The sequence below is a fragment of the Pseudopipra pipra genome, chromosome 14 (genome assembly GCF_036250125.1).
Source record: "Pseudopipra pipra isolate bDixPip1 chromosome 14, bDixPip1.hap1, whole genome shotgun sequence".
NCBI classification, from domain to species: Eukaryota; Metazoa; Chordata; class Aves; order Passeriformes; family Pipridae; genus Pseudopipra; species Pseudopipra pipra.
The window spans coordinates 8,133,887-8,156,790 of NC_087562.1; the positions used below are offsets into that span (position 1 = coordinate 8,133,887).

General features: G+C 49.4%; 4 protein-coding genes across 16 annotated transcripts in view; 1 reads left to right on the forward strand and 3 right to left on the reverse strand.

The window, feature by feature from the left end:
- The window catches only part of GALNS (galactosamine (N-acetyl)-6-sulfatase), a 44,078-nt gene extending 34,745 nt beyond the window's left edge, over positions 1-9,333 (reverse strand). For 4 of the 6 annotated variants that reach the window (XR_010434306.1, XM_064671047.1, XM_064671046.1 and 1 more), the window contains exons 1-7: positions 9,194-9,333; positions 6,044-6,167; positions 4,801-4,875; positions 3,673-3,775; positions 1,322-1,465; positions 360-426; positions 129-256 (exon numbers count right to left, since the gene is read on the reverse strand). Coding sequence is in view for 5 of the 6 variants with exons in the window: in XM_064671047.1 (XP_064527117.1) it covers positions 129-256; positions 360-426; positions 1,322-1,465; positions 3,673-3,775; positions 4,801-4,875; positions 6,044-6,167; positions 9,194-9,286 (734 nt within the window). In the remaining variant the exon portion in view is untranslated. Of the gene's footprint in view, positions 1-128; positions 257-359; positions 427-1,321; positions 1,466-1,682; positions 1,850-3,672; positions 3,777-4,800; positions 4,876-6,043; positions 6,168-9,193 lie in introns of those variants that run through there. The other 2 variants (XM_064671052.1, XM_064671049.1) reach the window with 2 other exon arrangements.
- Positions 9,323-12,715, forward strand: TRAPPC2L (trafficking protein particle complex subunit 2L). Its single transcript, XM_064671058.1, has 5 exons — positions 9,323-9,422; positions 10,637-10,809; positions 11,531-11,618; positions 11,722-11,801; positions 12,557-12,715. The coding sequence occupies exons 1-5, from the start codon at positions 9,390-9,392 to the stop codon at positions 12,600-12,602; spliced, it is 420 nt and encodes a 139-aa protein (XP_064527128.1). The 5' UTR covers positions 9,323-9,389; the 3' UTR covers positions 12,603-12,715.
- Positions 12,716-12,870: 155 nt separating this feature from the next.
- Positions 12,871-18,050, reverse strand: PABPN1L (PABPN1 like, cytoplasmic). 4 transcript variants are annotated; one of them, XM_064671054.1, is made up of 8 exons: positions 17,979-18,050; positions 17,261-17,435; positions 17,030-17,138; positions 16,502-16,566; positions 15,952-16,058; positions 15,792-15,879; positions 15,554-15,684; positions 12,872-13,020 (listed from the first exon to the last, which is right to left on the reverse strand). In XM_064671054.1, the coding sequence occupies exons 1-8, from the start codon at positions 17,996-17,998 to the stop codon at positions 12,942-12,944; spliced, it is 774 nt and encodes a 257-aa protein (XP_064527124.1). In that variant the 5' UTR covers positions 17,999-18,050; the 3' UTR covers positions 12,872-12,941. The 4 variants fall into 4 exon arrangements, with proteins under 4 accessions (XP_064527123.1, XP_064527124.1, XP_064527126.1 ...); XM_064671056.1 differs by lacking the exon at positions 12,872-13,020 and adding an exon at positions 13,429-15,169; XM_064671053.1 differs by lacking the exon at positions 17,979-18,050 and having other exon boundaries at positions 12,871-13,020; positions 17,261-17,901.
- A 501-nt stretch (positions 18,051-18,551) lies between these two features.
- The window catches only part of CBFA2T3 (CBFA2/RUNX1 partner transcriptional co-repressor 3), a 28,877-nt gene continuing 24,524 nt past the window's right edge, over positions 18,552-22,904 (reverse strand). For all 5 annotated transcript variants that reach the window (XM_064671042.1, XM_064671041.1, XM_064671045.1 and 2 more), the window contains one exon: positions 18,552-22,608. In XM_064671042.1, the coding sequence (XP_064527112.1) occupies positions 22,309-22,608 (300 nt within the window). In that variant the 3' untranslated portion in view covers positions 18,552-22,308. The remainder of the gene's footprint in view (positions 22,609-22,904) is intronic.

The window sequence follows — 22,904 nt, forward strand, 5'->3', positions numbered from 1 at the left end:
ACTACACTTTTGAGAAATGAGCTTTACACTTGGACCTAACAAACACTGCTTAGGTTTTCTGTTTCTGTGGCATGAAGCATTAAATAAAAAAACCCAATAAAACTAACATCCACAAAAGCAGGACTTACAGTCCTCTCTGACTGGTGCCCAGGAACTGTTTGGAGGCATAAACAGGAGCGTGGGTAGCATCAATTGCCCAGTATAAAAAGAAAGGCTGCTGGTTGGCCTGCTGCTTGCTAATAAAATCGAGAGCTTCCTGTAAACAACAAAAAAAATGAATTTATCCTCTACAATCTAAATCTCTCTGAAAAAAGAAGCATAAAGTCACCGTGGCTTAGAAACCAGGATTAAAATAGTACCTGCAGGTAGAGCTGAGTCAAGTTGGCTTCGCCCGTCTTCAGATCAATTTTGAAATCGTCGTAGTATCTTAAGATAAAATGAATCAGAGAGACAAAAAATCAATCCTAAGGAATATACAACATAACAAGGATTTTTTTCCCTTTATTTGCTTTGTAGGTAGGTGACAAATAAGTCACAGCTGCTATACGGCAAACTCACTTCAGATATTAAAAATATGTCACCATAACTTTTCTTACGGGAGAAAGCAGTGACACTGAACCAAACTGTGACAGCTCGAACCAAATTAATGATGACTTCAAGTTTTTGGACAAACCTGAGGGACTGGCCTTTTACTGTTAAGCTGTTGGAATAGGGGCAATATGATTAAAGATCTTGTGCTCCATCATAGAGAGCTGTTTGAAATGTGAGTAGAATTGTGAGAAGTACACAACAACTTCCAGTGAGACAGAGAAATCCTGGAAGCAGAACAGGAGAATAACAGCAGAGAAATAAGACGATACCAGGGTCAAAAATGAATGGACAAGAAGGGCACGGACTGCAGACTTGGAACATGGAATGGTGTTATGCAAACAGGCAAAATGTTATTCCAAACAGGAAAAGAAGGAACAAAGAGGTCTTTCAGTACAGAATGGAACCAGCTTCCAGGAGCAGTGGAATGAAATCATCACAGGAAGCTTTTAGGGTGCAAGGGGATGAGCAAACAGCTCTGGGAGGGCAGCACTCAGGAGCAGCCACATCCCTACATGGTCCACATGCAACTTGGTACTCAGAGCTTTATCAGTCATAGAATCATGGAATCAAAGAATGGTTTGGGTTGGAAGGAACCTTAAAGCCCATCCATTTCCGAACTCCTGTCATGGGCAGGGTCACCTTCCACTAGACCAGGTTGCTCCAAGCCCCATCCAACCTGGCCTCAGGGAGAGCCCAGAAAATAACATCCCCAGGCAAGGAGCTGAATTACCTGCCAATCATTTCCCAGTCCCTATACACAGGGATGTTGGGGAGCTCTCTGTTATCATAAGGTCCAAAATGGCAGTTTGGGGAACCAAACCATTCGTCAAACCCGTGTTTCAAGGGGTGGAACTGAGGCCGGTGCCCCAAGTGCCTGGAAACAAAAGCAACAAACGAGTTAAAATTCTGCTGCAAAGAAGCAAGTAATAATCTCATCAGAATGGCATGCAAGGAAACAATCTTTAAGAAGAAAGAACTTAAAGCATTTCAATCAAATAAATGACTCCAGAGCAGTGTCTTGATCTGTCTCACACTTGTTGAAAGCACATCCACGTGGACTCACCCCAATGCTTACATATATTCCATTTTACCTACTGTCCAATCTTTGTTTCTCTTTATTTCCTTCCATTGGTGTCTTCTCTCATGCTGTCTGATGATCAGCACTGAGGGACTACACTGCCCAAAACCACTGCAGAGATGCACATAATGTTTTACTCAAGGATTCTGATCTATGACAAGTCATTTTTATACTCCTGAGCTGTAAAAACAAAAGGCAAAGCTCATGAAATGCACCATTTTATCTGCATGCCCTTTATGGAGTATTCACGCTGCCAAAATGGTACAAAGAGACCTGAATGTAAATGAAATGAGTTTTTTTATGTGCACATGTGGACATAAAACACATTTAGCTACTCCTTATGACAGCTCCTCTCTACTGTGCAGCTTGAAAATTCTCCATCCTTAACTTCGAGATGAAGCTCCTCTCTAATCTCCAATTTTTGTACTGAAAATTCTACATTTCCTTCATTCATACCATCTTGAAGACATAGAATGCCTACCCTCTCTGCCACTAAAGGGAATCTTTGCATCTTAATGCTTATTTAATCATTCCAGCTTCCACTCAGAATCCTACATCTGCATCCTGTCCACTTTGTGCCAAAACCCTCTGCACCTTCTAAACATAAAGGGCATAAAATGCACTCCCTGAAGTAAAACAATCCACGGAGTTACTGTGGGCTATTCCAAACTAAGTTATAATAGGAAATAATCATCATTCCAACTCTGATCATGGCTTGGTGATGTAACTATCACTGCAAGTCCAATCTGCAGGATTCCATCCTTTCCTCATTTATAGACATGAGAATATAAAGCTATTCCTGGCTGTTTCTACAACAGGTGAGATGAAAAAACATCTTATTCTAAGAAAGTCCTAAGAGAACTTACAGAGATATTAAAGAATGACTGTGATGCAGATTATTCTCTCCCTTTCACAACACAAAAAACAGAAACAGATTTAATGAAACACAACAAATTCTGAAATGGTCATGGAAAATATTTGACTTGCAAACTTATAATTAAATCATGGAACTTAGTTTAATTATAGGACACTCTGAAAAGTTTTTAGAAGGGATGATGAAACAGTATAAAAATCTCCTGCTGGAAAACTTAAAAATCTTTACAAGCCTTAAAATTCTCTGTGTGACCAGGATGAGACTCCAATTTAACTACTGTACATTGCATGTCTTTACACCTTTCTAGGGAGCAGGAGATGTGCACAAATGCCAGAGCCTGTTGTTGTTCAGCATCAAGCCCAGTCCTGTCCAGGACAACATTTTTTGGATGCACAGTAGTGCACTGCACATTCCCACTTAGTCATATCCGTGCTAACAGCTGCAGGTCCTCCCAGATTTGCCTTTTCCCAAATAACTGGAACCAATCTGTATTTGCCTTGTTTATTCCTTTTCCCTGGGTGTATGAATTTACATTTATTAGCACTGAACTGCATCTTATTGCATCCAGCCCACTGAGCCGATTCTTCATGGCCACTCTCCTGCTTGGATTTGTGGTGATAAATAATTCACTGTCTTAGGGTGGTTTGCTTTCTTCCCAATTCCAGCAGGTGAATCCGACCACAATTCAGACTCTCTCTTTCCTAACTTGTTAATGAAACTGTTAAATAAATTGTATCCCATTACTTTCCACCAGAATTCAGTTTATTCACAAAAATATAGCAAGAGTCAAGGATAAAAAGCATGTGGGTGCTTGAGCAAATTCCAAATAAAATCTTGGTGGCTTTTGATTAAATTAAGTGGTGTGAGACATGGATGAAAGCACAGTTAAAGAGTTTATAAATATATATATACACATAAAAACCCCTTCAACTCTTCATATGAAGATGTAATGGCAACACTCAACTCAGAAATTGATCCCAGCAGGGGGGAAGATCCACCACAGATTCCAAAGTTGGACATTTAAACTTCAAAACAGGGGTTTTTTTTCTGTAATTCCGTTTTTTCTGCTGTTCCTCCCCAACACACACAAACTGAAATCTCAAAGCAAGAGCTCTTCAAATACATTTACCATTTGCCAATGATCTTATTGATGTACCCAGCTTTCTTCAGGAGCTCTGGAAGCAGTAATTCAGAATCTTGGATTCCTCCTACTATATCCTGTGGTGTGTATGCTGTGGAAAACAAATAAAAAACAGCTTTCTGACTCTTAAAAATATTAGAGCAAACAGTAAATGGTACTTAACATTAATAGCAGTGTTATTGGGTCAAAAATAGGAATTAATTTAGAGTCCCTGCAATGTCACTCCTTGGAAGTCCTCAAAAAAACCCAAATTGATCCAGAGAGATCAAAGGGACATCTCTACCCACTTGTGCATCAGAGCAAATAATAAAGGGAGCTACCATAAAGGTGAGAGCCTTGAAAGGGAGAATCATAAAAAATCAGGTGCTTTAGGTGTTGTATTTATATTGTAAATTTGCTTTATATTTTCTACAATGAAGGCATTCTTTTCCTAAATCAAATAACCAATAAATTTGCTCATAATACAAGAACCGAAAGAAATAAGTCTCTCTGAGCCCACAGTTCTCTGACCTTTGTGAATCTCGGGTGTGACTTGGTGTTTGGTAGGAATCAGTCCTTGGCTGCTGATTCTGGCCCACACGTGTCCCAGCATGTGGCATTTGTCACACTGGGACCAAAAAATCAACCCAGGGATCTTCCCTGGAATCACCACAGGCACGAGCCCTATAGAACTGCCAAGGTTAGAAATGGTTCAAAATGATGAAAAAATCAGAAATTAAGAAACAGAAAAGGTTCAAAATGGTTAGAAAACTGGCTGCTGAATAAAACTGTGAGGAGCCTGTTCTTTCCTCTGGGTGTCAACACACACCCCATGTGACTTTTCCTTCACCAGACCCCAATTCCACTGCCTGGAGGAAACGTTTCTCAGCCAGCAGTAGCAAATGGATCAACCAGCCTTGTTTATGCCTCTTAATTCGAGGAGGTTTTTCTGCTTGATGAGGAGGAAGCAATAAATTTCACGCTTATTACCAGCAGTTAACAGGGTAATCTTTCCGTGCCACTCTGGAGGATCCATAGGGGAAGATCCCCGAGCCAAGCCTTTGTTCAAAGCTAAACTTCCTCCAAGGCACAGAGGGAAATCAGGAGAGGGAGGGAAATCAGGGATGAAGCTCCTACCATTTCTGGCATGTGCATTGGTGGTGTAAAAGCCATTCCTGACTGGGAGTCGGCCCGTCAGCAGCGCTGCCCTTGCTGCAAATAACAAAAACATTCATTTACATGCATTCTTTGCCTAATAGTAACATTTTTGTATGAAGACTGAGGCCAGAACACTGACAGAAGTTTGTCAGCGTCCTCTTGCCACAGTCAGCACTGAATCACTCGCATCAGAACTGGCAGCAACTCCCCTCTCCAGTGAACCAGGTTCTGACACACCATTTGAGTTATTCCAGGACAAATCTGAGTGAAATTTGGCCTCTTTATTAAATTATCCACTGCTGAAGAGTCATTATTTTGAATAGTCAATGTAGAAACACTTACATCTCAGTCATATATATATATAATATATTTAAGAAGAAATCATAGCACAAACTGATTAGATGCTCAAGGCTAAGTTTTCAAGCTTGACTGAACAAAAATCATGAAATATAAAAAGCTGTCCAGCTTTGACAGTAAAATCAAGTCCTGACTGCAGGGAACATTTAAACAGATGTTTAACTTAAGCATATTCAGTCCCACCATTGGACTTAGCAGGATTTCAGCATATTTTAAATGCCTTTTCTGAGCAGGGATGTCATCAACGCACTGCCAAGTGATATCCTAAATGAAAGCCCAAATAAAAAGCCCTTGGTCCTCATTTTTGTTTCAGTTATTGGCAGCTAATCAGGTTTGAAGGAAAGAAAGGAAAAAAAGAAACCACCTCACAGAAAAAAAGAATAAGGATAAAAATATCTGTGTCTCCCAGACCCAAACGTTTCTTTTATCTCTCTTCCCTGTCTCAAGAATCTCCAAGTCACCAGGGTCAAAAACAGGACACAACCTGCTGCCTTTCTTCACCATAGTCAACAGAATTAGACAAAATATGTTCAGCAACAGTTTAGATTCTGTTTTGTTTATCCCAAAACAAGAAAGATTAAAAAATGCAATGACTGGGGCTGGAATATTGAACTGTAACAGTTTAAAAATTCTTTAACTGGGCTGATGTGATCATTGCACCAGTGCTTTGCATGAACTAAAGACTGTAGCTTTTCCAATCAAAACATAAATAAAAAGGGAGCAAAAGGCAAGATCAAAGCAGCAAATCCAAACTCTGGCCTGAGGGTTTGGTTGTGAGTTCATGTCAGAGCCTGGCGAACACCCCAAACTTCCCAAAATAAGATGTTTTTTGTGCTTACGTGGTTTAAAACTCCAGTTTACTTACAGGGAGAGCACAAGGGGTTGGCAGTATAAAAATCCAGGAACAGCATCCCTTCTGCAGCCATCTGGTCCAGGTTAGGAGTTTCCTTAGAAGGCTCTCCAAAAGCCCCTAAATCCCCCCAACCCATCTGTAAAAAGAGCACACCAAAAGATGTTAAAGTCCTTTGCCACAACCACAATGTTTCTGAGCCCACATAACATATCCCTTAATTTATAAATTTTTACAGTGCTCATCTCCCTACTCAGTGCTTTCCAAATATGATAGAAAGGATCTTTCCCAACCCTGTGAAACAGGGAACTCTTGCACTTTTCCCTGGTGGATGGGAAACTGAGGCACACATGAGATTAAATGACTTACTAACAGGTACTAAACCACTTGTAAGATCCCCATTGCCTTCACTGTTACTCAAAGGCCTGAAGCACACACAGAGCAGGGAGACAGAGGAAGTTACACAGTGTTATACTTGGTGTTGTACAACTGCCACAACCAACCCTTCAGTCGCTGCTTTGTGCTGGACCCAAGATTCCATTTCAGCCTCTGGATTATCCCTCGGTATATAAGGAACTAGAAACACAAGGAAAAGGTCTAAACTCAAAAGCAGCACTGCAGCAAAAACAAGGAAGTGTTTGTTTTAATGCAAGAGAGAAACCTGCCAGAGGCATCACATGTCCCTCTGCTTATCTGTGGTTTCACCCTGTTCCTCCTCCTAATTCCGAGGGGTCACGCGCCAGGAGAACCATAAAATTCCCATCACGGTGTCTGTATTCTGTGCTGAAAACCATTACTGGGAAAAACACAAATACAGGCAGAAGGTTCTTGAAGGGAACAACTTAATGAGCCATTAGGCACCACAAGTGCAAGCGATTATATTTTGCTTTAAAAAGGCAACAGATTCCTTTAGCTCAGGCGTGCCTCAGGTGAGCAACAGACACAGAGGGCAGGATGTATGGAGATCTTTAGGAAATCATCATCTGGAAGATGACATGAAAATATTAGGAGAGAAGCAAACCAGGAAGATAGCAGCGACCTGAACGCCTTGGAAATGGATATATTTCCTTATCCATATGGCCAAGGGGGCAAAAGCAAAAACACTTTCAGCTGGAAACAAATCTGTGATTAATTTTGCTCTTTAATGACTTACTGCACTCTTTTTCCCACCCAGTTCAGAGAGCAAAAATTAGTGTAATTACTCCTCTTCTTGATTAGTTTTTCAGGAGGCAAGTGTGAGTTTTTAAAATTTTTCCTGCAATGTGTTGGAGTTTCTTTGTCCATACTTGTAGATGCACCTTATTTGCTGCTACTACAACTCCATCCACCACAATTGCCACAATTCCTTGTGTAGGCTACGAAGCCAAGCTTTAACTTCAGGATGAGTCTATCTAGGTTTAAAAATCACCAAGACACCTATTTTGCAATATATACTGTTGAATCCTTTCCCAAGGACTGTGAATTGCTCAAACACTATGAAAGGAAGAATAGACAAGATGATTAGATTTTTAGATAAGGTATTTCTTAATTTCAAATTCCAAAAGGTTTGACTTAATAGCTCAGAGAAATCTTGTTTGTTTTCAGGACATCCACACACAAGGAATAAGGAGAGGTCACCTGGGGCAGTGAAGGAGAGGACAGGAATATGCTGAGTCTGGGCCTTCCTTTCATTTCTGCATCACTTTTTACACAAAATCTGAGAAGGACTCAAGAAAGACCAGACCACGGTGACTTTCAGAGCCAAACTTACTCAAATATTCCAGCTTATTTTACTCAAACTTTCCTAGGTATCACACAGACTGTGCCTGAACCATGTGCTAGGGAGCTCTGACCATGAATCACAGCACAGGCCCCACTCCTGAGCTGTCCCACGGCTGGAATACGGCACAGATGGGGCACAGGGAGACCACAACACCTGGAAAGGATGATGTGTAGGCCTGGAAACTGTGACTAAGCAGGACTGTGCACACCAGGGAGAGCTCTGATCCGTGAGAGTCAGTGAGACAGAGCTCTAGTGAGCACAGAAAGCAAAGAAATGCTCAAGACACACTCTGAAAACACAAGTCTGAAAAAACAAGTTGTGGCTGTCCCAGCCCTGGAAGTGTCCAAGGCCAGGCTGGATGGGGCTTGGAGCAACCACATCTAGTGGAAGGTGTTCCTGCCCAAGGCAGGGGGTTGCAACAAGATGGTCCTGAAGGTCCCTTCCAATCGAAACCATTCCATGATTCTATGAAGAGCCCCCACCTTACCACAAGCTCCCCAGCCTGTCCCCCACAACAAGCACTCTATGGAGCTGAGGGTCCAATTTCCCTCAGAATATCCTGAGTTGGAAAGGACCCGCAGGGATCATCAAAATCCAACACTGGACCTGCACAGGACACCCCAGCAAACCCACCCTGTCCCTGAGAGCATTGTCCAAATACTCCTTGAGCTCTGGCAGCCTTGGGGCCATGACCACTGCCCTGGGGAGCCTCTTCAGTGCCCGACCACCCTCTGAGGGAAGAACGTTTTCCTGATATCCAACCTAAACGCCCTGACACAGCTCCAGACGTTCCCTTGGGTCCCACATTGAGCCCTTCCCAGAACCTGCCTCTGGGGACAAGCACTCAGCTCTCCCATGGCCACCAACCCCCTCACAGTGACCAACATCACAGAATCACAGAATGGTTGGAAGGCATCTCTGGAGATCATCCAGTCCAAGGCAGGGTCACCTGGAGCAGATGACACAGGAACATGTCCAGGTGGGTTTGGGATGTCTCCAGAGAAGGAGACTCCAGGCTCTCCCTGGACAGCTGTTCCAGTGCTCTGCCACCCTCAACGTAAAGAAGTTCTTCCTCATTTTGAGGTGGAACTTCTTGAATTTTAATTTATGGCCATTGCTCCTCGTCCTGTCGTTAACAGGACAGAGTCTGAGACTGAACAGAGTCCGGGACCATCCTGACACCCCATGGAGATATCTGTACGGAGAGATGAGATCCCCTCCCTAAGTTTTCCTTTCTCTCGACTACCCAGGCCCAGCTCCCGCGGGGTCTCTCTTCACCAGGGAGATGCTCCAGACCCCTCACCACCCCCTCCCTGCACCCTCACCCCCCCCCGTCCCTGCGTGTCGCAGCCCCGCGGGGTCCCTCCCTCGCGGTGACACGGCCCCCCCGTGCCCCTGCTCACGTCGTCCATGAGGAGCAGGAGGATGTTGGGGGCGGCGGCGGCGGGTCCCAGGGCCCAGCACAGGCACAGCGGCCGCAGCGCCGCGCTCGCCATGGCAACGGGCCCCCGCGCACCACGTGACCCGCGGCGGGACACGTGACCGCGCCCCCCGCGCGCGCCCGGCGAGCCACGTGACCGGCGGGAGAGGCGTTGCAACATGGCGGTTTGTATCGCCGTGATCGCCAAGGAGGTGCGGGGGGAACGGGCCGGGGCGCGTGAGGGGGACAGCGGGGCCAGGTAGAGTCGTGGGCCCTGGTCAAGGGTGGGGAGAGGGGTGTTGAGTCTGAGGGGAACAGGGAGTCACCGGCAGCTGTGGGGCTCGGGCAGTGGAGTCTGAGGGGGGCAGCGAGATCAGGTGGGGTTCGAGGAGGGGTGAGGGGCTGGGCCTCAAGGCGTGGAGCATGAGGGGGAAAGGGGGATCAGGTGGAGTCATGGGGTCGGAGGAAGGAAGAGGGGCTGGGCCTCCGGATTTGGGGCCTGAGAGGGACAGGAGGGCCCGGGGGGTTTGTAGGGCCAGAGTGCATCCAGGTGGGGTCATGGGGCCTGATCAAGGATTAGGGTCTGAGGCTCAAGGTGTGGGGTCCGAGTAGGGCCAGGTGGAGCTGTGGGGTCCTGAGTGGGGCAGTGGGGCCAGGTGGGGTCGTGTCATAGGGCCTGAGGAGGGAAGAGGGGCCAGGGCTTAAGCTGTGGGGCTGAGGGGAAAAGAGAGGTCAGGTGGAGCTGTGGGGTCTGGGAAGGGTGAGGGGAGAAGGGCTGGGGCTCTAGTTTTGGGGCCTGAGGGGGTCAGGGGATCGGGGGGTTATAGGGCCAGAGTGGGTCCAGGTTGAGCTGTGGGGCCAGGTGGGGTCATGGGGCCTGAGGAGGGGAAAGGGGCTGGGTCCCAGGTTTTGGTCCCTGAACAGGAGTGAGGGGAACAGAACCGGGGCTGTGGGGCCAGTGAGGTTGTGGGGTCGAGGAGAGGAGAACTGGGCAGGGGCTCAGGCTGTGGGATGTGAGCAGGAATAAGGGGAGCAGCACAGATACAGGGGGAGTGGAGCAGACACTGGGGGTTGAGCAGACACTGGAATCAGAGCAGGGGCAGTGCAGAGGTGCCCTACAGTGTCCTGCTGACCTGCTGCCGCCAGGAGAGGGGAGGAGTTTTCCAAAGGAAGAGCTGGGCACAGGCTCCGCTGGGATAAGGAGACAGGAGCAGAGAGGCCTGAGCCTTGTGCAGTGCCTGTGCAAATGATTCTCCTCCCACAGGGACAGCTCTGTACCGAGGATCTGGAAGGTGTGAAGGGGGCTGTGAACATAAAATGGTTAAATAGCTCCTGACAGCAGCAGCTCTTTGGATGAAGCACTGTCAGGGCACCATCACTGATAGAGTGGCAAGTCTTGGTCAGTGTGATTTGTTCTCCCCTTCAGAACTACCCTCTGTACATCCGGAGTGTCCCTACTGAGAACGAGCTGAAGTTCCACTACACTGTGCACACATCCCTTGATGTCGTGGATGAGAAGATCTCAGCCATGGGCAAAGCCCTTGTGGACCAGAGGGAGCTCTACCTGGGGCTCCTCTACCCCACTGAAGACTACAAAGTGTATCTTTCTCCTGCCTTTTGCCAGGCCACGGTGTGTTTAATTTAATGAACACAGAGCTGCTTTCTCCTGCTCTTGCTGGACGAGTGACTCCCAACAGCCCTGTGGGTCATAGAATCATGGAATGGTTTGGGTTAGAAAGGACCTTAAAGCCCATCCAGTTCTATCCTCTGCCATGGGCAGGGACATCTTCCACTAGACCAGGTTGCTCCTGGGTTTTAATAAACTGGGTGTTTCTTCTGAGTGTCTCAGGTCGGTCCCACTGGCTGATGTTAGATCTTCAGGTTTCTATGGTCTCCCAAACAAGTCCTACAGGCAGAACTTCATAGAATCATGGAATATCCTGAGTTGAAAGAGACTCATCAAAGTCCAACCCCTGGCCCTGCACAGGACACTCCAACAATCTCACCCTGTCCCTGAGAGCATTGTCCAACTACTTGAGCTCTGCCAGCCTTGGGGCTGTGACCCCTGCCCTGGGGAGCCTGGTCAGTGCCCAGCTACCCTCTGGGGGAAGAACCTTTTCCTGATATCCAACCTAAACCCCCGTGGCACAGCTCCAGCTGTTCCCTCGGGTCCTGTCACTGGTCACCAGAGCAGAGATTGGTGCTGCCCCTCAGGAGGAAGTTTCCTCACATTTCCTCTCTCCAAGTGCATTCCAGCCTGGTTTTGGTGATTTTGCCAGGCCCTGGTGTGCCAGCAGCACAGTCCTTAACACCTGCACAGGTATGGCTATGTGACAAACTCCAAGGTGAAGTTTGTCATGGTGGTGGATTCCTCCAACACGGCCCTTCGAGACAACGAGATCCGCAGTGTAAGTGCAGCAACCCAGAGCCACCTCACTGCCTGTGCTCCTGCCACTTACCCATGCAGTGCTGAGAAGCCAAGAAATTAATTCACTTGCAATCACTTTTCAGATGTTCCGGAAGCTGCATAATTCATACACAGACATCATGTGTAACCCTTTCTATAACCCTGGGGACCGGATCCATTCCAGGTGAGTGGGTTTTCCACACTGATCCCTATGTCTTTGTCACCTTTCTGGAACTTTCAGGGTACGTATGATTTAACACGACCAACCAACCCTGTGGTGGACCAGTTCAGGTGTGTTTGCTCTTAAGTGCCTAAATAAGAATAGCTATGTTGGTTTTGGGCCATTTCTGCCTCATAGAAAACTTAAAATCTCAAAAAAAATTATATTGAACTCTCACTCCCACCTCAGAACTGGTGTTAAAAACATTAAGTCAAGAAAATGTATTTTTTCGGGAGAAACATTTGCCTGTTTCATAGATAAATATGAAAATATAGGTAAATAATGGTTGGATTCAATGATCTTAGAGGTCTTTTAATGGTTCTGAGTATTAAAATACAGATAAGTAGAGCAGGTTAAAGAGTAAACAACTGCAATTGTCCAACGTTTATCCCTTGGTAGGACAGGAATTTAGGACATATAATTCCTCATGTGTGAGGAGGGCCAGAACTTCCCATTTCTCATTGTAATCTCACAAGGAATTTTAATGAATTGGGACTTTCTATGGCCTAGACAAGAACCACTTTTACACTTTGCAGAGGCAGGTCTGCAGCCAGGATAAGACCTGTCCTTACCTCAACTTAACTAGAAGTCATTAATTACTCAACAGATCATGTGTGCAGCTTAGGGAAAGCCAGGCAGAGACACTGTGGTGTTACAAAAGCTCTGCTGTGCAGAACTAGCTGCTCCCTTTAATAATCTGTTTTTATTTCCTTCTCCAGGGCTTTTGATAATATGGTGAACTCCATGATGATGCAGGTGTGCTGAACCCTTTCCATCCCACTGTTGGGAGCATCCCCCCTGTACAGGAGCAGTGATGTATATATTGTCTTCAGTCTGTGTAATATTTTAATCTGTAAAATAAACTTGACACCTGCAAAGTTTGCATGGATTTGTACTCAAGCAAACCTGAGTATAGCACGGAATTCACTGTTCACAGAATTATGGAATTATTTGGGAAAGGACCTTAAAACTTATCTCATCCCACACCCCTGCCATGGGCAGAGACACCTTCCACTAGACCAGACTGCACAAGATGAGCTCAAAGGTCCCTTCCAACCGAAATAATTCTGGGATCTTCCCTTCCCAGGATGATTTTTGGGTAACTCACTTTTTGCTGTTTTCACCTTGCACCTCATCCAGACAGCCCAGGCACGCTCCACAGTGATTCCCAGCACAGGTACAGCTGGAATAAATCCACCCAAGGGATTAAGCCATCAGGATTGCACAACTGCATGGCTCATCCCAAACTAATCTCTACTAGCATCTCCTCCCCTGCAGCTCCCTGCTGCTCCAATTAAAGACTCCCCAGTCAATAGCAGGTATTTATATAGAATAAAACACAAATTGGACTGGAAAAGCATCCCAAGTTCTTCCACCACTACAAGGTGATACAAGCAGGAGTAGGCACTGAGCAGCTACTCAGTGCTTCTCACACACTTCTACTCCAAGTCTTTCATGCGCCACAGGCAGGAGCCTGTGCTTCAAGCACCTCATCAGTTAAAAATACATAAATCAGCTAAAAAAAAAAAATAGAGCCACACAGCTCCAGAGGATCCAGGGAGCCTAGAGAAAGCCAGAACTGCATATGAAGTTCACACAGCAGGATAATTTATTTTGAAAACAAGTGACAGTTACAATACTTTCTCAAACAGAACTTAAGAACATTTAATCAACAATAATCTGGCAAATCAGGGGAGATTCAAGCTTCTCCCACTACCTCCACAGGGCACAGCTGTGCACTGCTATCCCAAAATATTTTAATCTTAAAATCTTTACTGTTTTCACTCAGAGACAGCAGCTCTGCATTTCCTCTTCCACAGTCCAAACACCCCAAAGTAGTTTTTTTATTAAAAAATAAGTCTCAAAAATTTACAAACCTCCCAAACAGAAGCACTAGAAAAAGCTGGTTTATAGACTAAGCCTAAGGGTAGCTCAAATTAAGGTCAGTCTCTGCAGCACTGAGCACAAAATCAACACAACATGAAGAGTTAAGGCCCCAAGCTTTTAAAAAAAAAATCTAGAGATCTTAAAGGGAAAAAAAAAAAAAATCAGTGGGATTTTTAGCCTGGCAATGCCCCCTGAGCTGTGAAAAGCTGCTTTAGGAGTCGGTTGCATCTGTTGCATCTGGGTTAGAGGAATCCTAACCAAGGATCCCAAAAGATTAGTGGGAGAATTACATAATAAAATCCGTTTCCATGCAGAACTTCCTCCAGGAATACTGTCTGCTGGTGTTTCCAGCCCTGCCTCTTCTAACACAAAGTTTTCCCTTTAAAAACAAGTGGTTTCAGAACGCAAACACAAAATCAGCAGGAAAGGGAAGAGCCAGAACCTTGTTCCCTAGTCCCCCCTGTGGTGCACTTTGATCCCAATCCTCCAGCTCAGCTGGGCTCGCACCATCCTCAATGCAAATCCAGAGCAGGAATGATGGTGGGAATAAAGAGGAAAATCAGACCAAATTTGAAACAACAGAGGTGATTTTGTGATGCTGCTATTGCTGGAAATAAAGTCAAATGAAAAGTTGGCAGTTCCTTTGTAGATTTGGAATAAAAGCAGGAGGGAGGGAAGAAGGGGTTGCTGACTTCCAAAATAAAAAGGGGGAAGGGTTTTGTGACACCCAGGTCTTGTTTACCTACCAGAGATACAGAGGCTTCCAGAGAATTAGCAAGGGATTTTTTTTTCTCTGCCCTAGATGTATAAAGGCAGCAAGCAAAAAACCAGACCCAAACCACATCAAGTTCCAAGAGCAAGACCAGGAAACCACAGGGCTGAAGGAAAAGCTCCCCAGCAGTCAGAGCTAGAGCTGCAAACCAAGACATTAATTTGGAAAAGAAAATGGTCTTTGGAAAGGTCTTTAGGATCTTCTTAGGAGAAGAGAAGGCAGCACTCAGCTGCTGTAAGAAGGGCTGGTAGAGCTGAGGGAGCTTGCTGGCTGAGCAGTGGGGTGGAGATCACCTGGACAGCCCTTTTCCATGGGATGAGAAGGAGACTTGATGGTCTGGGAGAGCTCTTCCTTTCCCAGGACAGCGTTCTCTGGAATGAGCCTGTTCTCGATGCAAACACAGTCCCCTGAGCTGAGGTGAGACGAGCCCCTCCTGGGATTCTGGCAGGAGGGAGCAGATTCCATCTTCCCTCCCACAGCCTGGCACAGGGCTCACCAGTAAATCCTCACAGCCAGGCAGATGGCGTTTTTTAAATTAATCTGTTTTTTGGCTTGGGTAGGCATATTTTTAAATCTCTCCCAGTCCCATCTCGTTTCAGTCCCATTGGCATCACCAGGGCAGTCCAGTCCTTTCTAGTATGGAAAATACCAAGGCAGCAGCCTTGCCCGACCCCTAAACAGGAACAAAAACAACATCCTAAAGCACAGGGCACCTGTTCCCTCACCCCTCCAAAGGCTGGGATTCACCCTTCTGCACCAGCTACCCCATACCACACCCCCAAAACCAGGGGAGCCCCAAGCCAGGCACAGCTCTGGAACTGGTCAAGACTGGGACTGCAATGCACACCCACCATCCCCCAAATCCCTCCAGGGACAGAGGGGCAGCAGCAGGTTTTTCCAGGTGTTCCTTCCTTCCAGAGCCTTTCTCCATTCTCCCCATCCATGCCACGGTGGGAGGTGCAAAGCCAGGACACTGAGCACGGCCAGAGCAAGGGATAACCCCATCCCAAGCACAGTCTGCTCCATACATAAGGAATCCCCCTGCTCAGCCACTCACCTGTACGTCCTCCCTCGCACCCTGGGGTGCTGCCTTCCATAGTAGCCTTCCCACCGAGCTTGGTAGTGGCCCCGGTAGCCCCCACGGTCGGTGGTGCTGATGCCAGGCATGTTGGTCCTCTTGGGAAGCACCTGGAAGGAGGGAAGGGCTGTCAGAGCTGGGATTTGGCACAGCCCAACACACCTGGGGCTGGGAGGGGAGGGTGGGCACAGCCCCTGGGGCCTCACCCAGCTCTTACCTTAATGACTCGTCCCCTGAAGACGCTCTCGTCCAGCTCCACCGCAGCCTTCACAGAGCTCTTCTCCTCGAACTCTATGTAGGCGTACCTGTGAGGGGACAGCGTGAGCAGAGCCCCAGGGACACCCTGGAGACCCCCAACCCCTGCACACAGCACTGACCCTTTGGGGTGCCCTGAGAACTTGTCACAGAGGATCGTGACCCGGTTGATCTGCCCACAGCTGTTGAAGTGAGATTCCAGCTCCTCCGCCGTGCCCCCGTAATCCACCTGCAACAACAGTCCAGGCCCCCCCAGCTCATGGGTCTCGGATTCACAGCCCATCACATGAGGCAAAAGGCCCAGCTGGCTCCACTTACACCTCACCATCACAGCTCCAGCATTTCCTGAGGGTCATGAGACCCTCCCAGTGAGTGTTCCAGCCTGGAAACACAAATCCAAGAGAGCCCAACCCTGTTTTGAGGGAGCAAGAAATACCACACAACCCTCAGCCTCCAGAGGAGTATTTTGGGGAGCTGACACTTGCAACAGTGTCCATCTGCAAGTGGATGAGAATCACAGGCAGAGGCTGAGCCACATTTCCAGTCTGGGTTGGGCAGAGAAGGAACATTTGGGATGGGACACCCCAGCCTTTGGTGGAGGGCTGGAGCATTCACCCAGGGATCTGGGACACACGGCAGCGGGAAGTGCTCTGCTCCAGGGCTCCCACTTACATTGCCCACGTAGATGGATCGCTGGTCAGCCTCCACCTTCTCCTTGGCTGTCTTTGGGAAGAGACCTGTGGAAAGGAGGGATGCTTTGTCATGGATAGAGTGGCAGGAGCCACGTGGCAGAGGGATGTCTGTCTGTTTGCCCAGGTCTGCCCCCAGCATGGCCACCACCGAGCTGCCACACTCCAAAGCTCCTCAGATCCCTGGTCGCATCCAGGTGTACCCAAATCCCCACACTGTTGCCTCCTCCTCCATGCCCTTGCCCCTTTTCTCTTCAGTGACTCCTCTACTGGGGCTGTTGGTGCTAAACTCAATTACTTACCTGAATCAAATCTAATTAAATTAATTTATTGCATCTTGGCCCACATAGGTAGGAGGTAAGAGCTGATATAACCTGCATTAGCACCATGCCATGCCTGGATCCCCCTCACCCTCAGTCCCAGGTGCCTAGAGAGGCAAAGCCATGTGCTCTGGCTCCTGCACCCCAGAGGTGTCCCTGGGGGGACAGCAGCACCCAGGGACAGCCCATACCTGCCTCTGAGCTCATAAACAGGTGACTCTGAGCTTCCAGCTGCAACTCCTTCAGCTTCTCGTCCTCCTTCTCAATCTCCTGCAGTTTGGCTTTGATGGCCTCCAGCTCCTGAATCCCAAACCAAGACTGGCATGAGCAGCACACAAAGCAGGGACACCCCAGGTGTAGAAAGTTTCCTACTTCTTTCCAGCACCAAGGAAAACTGGTTCCCTGACCAGGTAGGCACTCACTGGGTCCTGCACAGCCAACTCCTCCTTGCTGTTCCCCTCCAGGTGGCTCAGGTCTGAGTTGTCATCTGCTGCCTTACACAAAGCTGCTATCTCTGTCACGTCCCAGGACACCTCCTCTGCTTCCAGGGACAGTGAGTGTTGGCACCAGATGTCTGAAGTGTCCAGGAAGAAAGGACTGGGCAGGACAAGGGGCAAAAAGGCACTTAACAAACAAAAAGCCATTTAGCATGGAAGCTAAAGCAGAACCTCAGCCAGGCAAAGGCTCTAAGGGTGTTCCCAGCAGAAGGATGAACAGGTGACATTAATGCAGCTTGTTTGCCGTGCAGCAAGACTGCAAAACTGCAGGAGTGAGGGCAACCAAGAGGTCTTCAGTTCATACTGAGTCACTTCCCAGCTCAGGAGGGCTACAGAAGGGAACTGGAAGCACCTTCCCTCAAGTGACAAAACCCCAGGTACACAGTCCCCAGCCAGCTGGCAGGGAAGGGAAAGAGAAGGCAGGACATGGCCACCAGCAGAACTCTCAGGCTGCACGGAGGGAGCAGTAGGGAGCTCTGCCTCCTCCAGCAAAGGCAGACCTGCACCCTCCTACCCCCCGAGGAGCTCACAGAGGGACAGTGCTATCCCGCCTGTGCACACGAAGCCGACCCTGCCCCATCCCGAGAGAGCCTCAGTAGCTGTCCCCGAGCTGTGCCCGTCCCGGAGCCCTCCCCGGCCTCACCTGATCCGACTGCCGAACATGCTGCGCGGAGCCGGCAGAAGCTGCGCCCACGTGCGGATTTCCCTCCACCACGACCGGCTCTGGCACCGGCGCGCCAATTTCACACATCAGCGGCCAATCAGAGCGCGGCGCGCGCCAGGCCCCGCCCCGTGCCGGCAGCGCGTGGGAGGTGGCCCCGCCCCGCCGGGACAGGGGACTGCGGGTTCGAGACCTGGGGGCGGCAGCGGCCTCCGCCTGGGGATGACACACGTTGCCGGCTGGAGGCATGGCCCCTCCGTGGTTGGGGAGTCGCCCCCGACCCTCCCAGTCCACCGACCCCACTGGTGGTGCTAGAGACTGCAGTCAGGTCCCAGCACAGGGGGAGCAGCGAGGCACCCCAAGGGGGGACACATCCCTTTGGGTTCCCTAGGGACACACCTGAGTCCCCCTGCCATGGACACCCCTCCTTTGCAGTGTCCGACCCTGGGGCTGTAAGGAACCCCCCAACCCTGGGTTGGGGACACCAGGTGCAGGGCATTGCCAGGAGCAGGAGGGGAGGGCACCCATCACAAGCCCAGGCTATGGAGCCTCCAGTAGATATTAAATTGTCTTTATTACACAGATACAGAGTTAAGAACAGACATAACCTGAATCATAAAGTTTACATCTTTCACAGGTCAAACATACAGTACACTTAGAGAAAGCAGGGAACAGCAAGGGGAGGGACAGCATGCCGAAGGAAAGTCCTACCACGTCATCTCTCAGGGCTGGCCCCCAAAGCCCACGCCTGGCTCTGGTTTCCAGCCCTCCGGGGACTCCTGTGCCCCAGCGCCCCCATCCCCAGGGCTGGCTGGGTAACACGGGCAGGGCTCAGCCCCGCACGGGACCAGGGAATGGGTGCTGCCCATAGCCAGGAGGGAGGGGGGACGCGGGCACCACAGCTCCCTCCGAGGCTGTGGCTTTTGGTGGCATCAGAGGAGCCCCCGGGGCTACCATGGCAGTGGAGACACCTCATCACTGTACCTAGGGCCTGGGAACACGGTGGCATCTTGTCCCTGATATCAAACCCACCGGGATCCAGAGGGGTACCCCAAAGAAAAAGGAGGGGATTACAGCAGCCCCCAGAGGAGGAGGAGGAGGAGATGCTTGGGTGAGGGTTTGAAGGGCTCTGACAGTGATGGAGCAAAGCCCAGGTGTGGGACCCCCACTCCAGGATGTCCAGCCTTGCTGGGATGTGGCACTTTGGTTTCAGCTGGAATTTCGAGTTGGGAATGTGAGGAAGGGGCTGGAGACGGGACCCCAGTGCCACGCTTGGCACCGGAGAGCCACATCTCTCCTGCCACCTCATCCAGCTTGGTGCTATGGCCAGCACCCAGTGACCCGGGCTCTGCCTCCCTGTGGGGACACAGACCTGGGACATGCTGTCCCCATGTCCCCACACCAGCCGGGATGGGGGCAGGAAACCCCAGAGCTGTGGGCAGCCATGGGGACCTGGTCTGGCCCAGCCACTGTGGCACCTCGTGTCCCCACACTGCCCCACAACCACCAGGGTGTCCTTGCCCCAGCCACGCTGTGCCAGCCCACCCTGCTTATCCACCTGCCACCTCCCAGATGCCACAAAGCCACCAAAGGACACGGCTGGGGCACAGCATGTAGCACACATCCCTTGGGCCCCTGCACACCCCTACAACACCAGTTTGGAGTAAAACCCCAGGGAAGCACCCATTGCCCTGACCAGCACCACCACAGCATTGCCCTGGCCCCGTGGCCGCATCGTCCTCCCACAGGAGGACGAAATTTTTTGGGAAATATCACATTTAAAGCTGTCGTTCTGGTTTGGATGCCTGCTGACGCCGCACCGCCCGTCACCGCCATCCCCTCCCGCCCTCCCTCAGCTTTTGGTTTCAATGCAAGGTTCTGTAGGGTAGTTTTATTCTTATTAAAAAAAAAAAAAAAGAAAAAGAAAAAATCATAATAATTGAAAAAAGAGCAAAACAGCAGGGAGTGGAAATGAGAGCAGTCCCTGTGGAAGTGCTCTCACCCGCGGTTTCCCAGCGAGGTGGAGGTAGAGAGGCAGAGCCCCAGCGGAGACACGCGGGGGAGAGGGCAGGGATGGGATGGGACGGATACCCAGGTGAGCAGGGGCATCTGCAATACTCTTATATATTACCTCTTCTCAGGAAACGTAAGAAAAATAGACAATATTACATATGTCACATCATAAATAAAGTGGTCACTGGAGGGGCAACTGGCAAAGCTCCCAGTGTTGGGGTGCACAGAAGCCACCCAGGGGGTGCACCAAGGTCTCAGGGTGCACAGAAGCCTCCCCAGGGGGGCGTGCCAAGACCTTGGGGTGCACAGAACCCTTAGGGAGATGCACCAAGGTCCTGGTGTGCAGAGAATCTCCCGGGGGGGATGCACCAAGACCTTGGGGTTCACAAAACCCTACTAGGGGGATGCACCAAGGTCTTGGGGTGCACAGAAATCCCCTGGGGGATAGAGTGAGACCCTGGGGCACATAAAAGCCCTTTGGGGAGATGCACTAAGATCTTGTGGTGCATAGAACCCTCCCAGGGGGATGCACCAAGACCTTGAGGTGCACAGAACTCATTGAAGGTGACACACCAAGTTCTTGGAGCACACAGAACCCTCCCAGGGGATGCACCAAGGTCTTGGGGTGCAGAGAAACCCCCAGGAGGTCTCGGTGCTGGTGGCACGAGGCTGGTGGCACGGGGCCGGTGACATCACCTTGGGGTGTCCCATGCACCAAGCTCTGCAGTGGCCTGGCCCAGCCCAGGGTGACTGGCAACACAACTAACCCAGCCCCAGCCCTTCCCTCCTCTTCCTCCCCTACAGAAAACACATAGGATGGGTTTTGCAAATGCAGAAAAACTACAGCTCCTCTTGATTTCAGGCCTCCGGCTCGCTCCGGACAGTGCCACAGCCCCCTCACCTTCTCCTCATCCTTTATTTGGCAAAAGTCTCTTATTATTATCACTATCATCATTATTATTCATTTTTTGGACCTCTGCAAAACACTATTTACATTCACATTAGCACACAGCACCGCTGCCTCCGCTTGGAGCCGCCGGACTTTCCATATTGCACTCCTGTCCTCTGCGCTGCTCCAGCGAGGCAAGAATCCCAAAATAATCGATATTGTCTTGGCTGCCTCCTCGGCCAGGAAGGAGGCAGTGTTCCTTTGCCTTTTCCTTTTTTCCTTTTCCTTTTCCTCTTAAAAATCCTTGTGAAACAAATCCAACGTGGGGTGTGGGAGCAGCCCGGCAGCAAAGGGATGGGGGTCCAGCTGTGGGTGGCCCCCGACAGCTTCGGGGAGGGAGAAAAACAAAATCTGTCTTTTAATCTCTTTTTAATTCCTTTTTTTTTTATTATTCTCTTTTCTTTAATTATTCTCATTTTTTATTCTCCTTTTCCAGGGCAGCGGCGGGCAGAGGTAGAGACGTGCCAGCTCCGGCTGTGCCCACCCGGGCGGTTCTCAGCCCCATGTCCCCCTCCCACACCTCGAGGACTGGGGTTTTATTTAAAAAACACCTTTTTTTTTTTTTTTTTTTTGCTTTATTTTAATAGAAACTCTTTAAAGCCCCCGGGGGCATGTCCATCCATCCTTGCGGGGAGGGGAAGGAAACGACAACAGAATGAAACGAACTTTGGCAGTGGAGAGACGTTTGGATCTTCCTTGGTTTTGGATTTCCTTTGGAGCAGAGGTGAGTCTGGTCTGTTCTTGGCTAGCTAGCAAGGTAGTTACAGGTGAGCGTCCGTCACGCGTCGTCTGGTTTTTGGATTTTCCTTTTTTTTTTTCATTTTTTTCCTTTTTTACAATTTCTTACTTAAAGCCAAAGAGTTTGACGTTTTCTTTTTTATTTTCTTTATTTTTTTTTACAAAAAAAAAAGGTAAAAAGAAAAAAAAAAGGAAGAGAGACGAAGAAAGGAAGGTTCTTTCCTCCTCCAAGCGAGCTGCTTGGCAGTGCTGATGCGGGATGTGAGCGGGCTTGTCTCTCCCAGCCACTGCCTGGTGAGTCTGGAGCCAAATCCCTCATCCAGAAAGCAAAAAAGGAAAAAAAAAAACCAAAAAAACCCCTAAAATCCCAAACCACAATCCCCCAACCAAGAGAAAACCAACCAAAAAAAGCTGAAACAAAGACTGAAGAGAGAACAGAGACCGGTATTTGCCTTAACTCCACTTAAAGCCCAGTTTGAGGATCCGTGAGGATTATTTGTGAGAGCTAGAGAGGTCGTTTCGGAGGTCACACGAGTCAGGTAGCTGAGGAAATCGCACTGAGTGCAGTCCGTGGCTCTTGCAGAGCAGCGGGAGCGGGGCAGTCCAGGGGGCTCAGCGGGACGCGCTGTCCAGCGGGGCCGGGGTGGCCGGAGTGCCGGCGCGGGAAGCAGCCACCGACCCTGCCTCGCTGGGGCTGCTGGCCATGGTGGGCACCCCGTCGGACTGGCCTGGCCCGGGGGGCAGCCCCACGCCCGCGGAGGGGGTGGTGGGGCCCGGCAGCCCCTGCAGAGTCTGCCCACAGACGTGGTGGTGCTTCTCCCAATCCTTGTGCTGGCAGAAGGAGCCGCAGTACCGGGCCGTGTTGCAGCCGCTGCAGGTCTCACTCGCTTTGCGCCCGCAGTTCCAGCAGCTCTGCAGGAAGGGGAAACCAAACCTCAGCTCTGGATCCTGCACCCCCATGACAGACTGTGTGGACCAGGCACTCCATCATCCCAGACTATGCATTCCATCCTTGACTGTGCATTCCCATACCAGACCAGGCACCTCCATCCCAGACTGTGCACCCCCATCCTGGACCATGTACATCATCCTGTACCGTGCATTCCCACCACAGACTATGCACATCATTCCAAACTGTGTGCATCCATCCCAGACTGTGTATCCCCCTACCAAGCCAGGTAAATTCTGGACTGTGCTCCCATACCCTG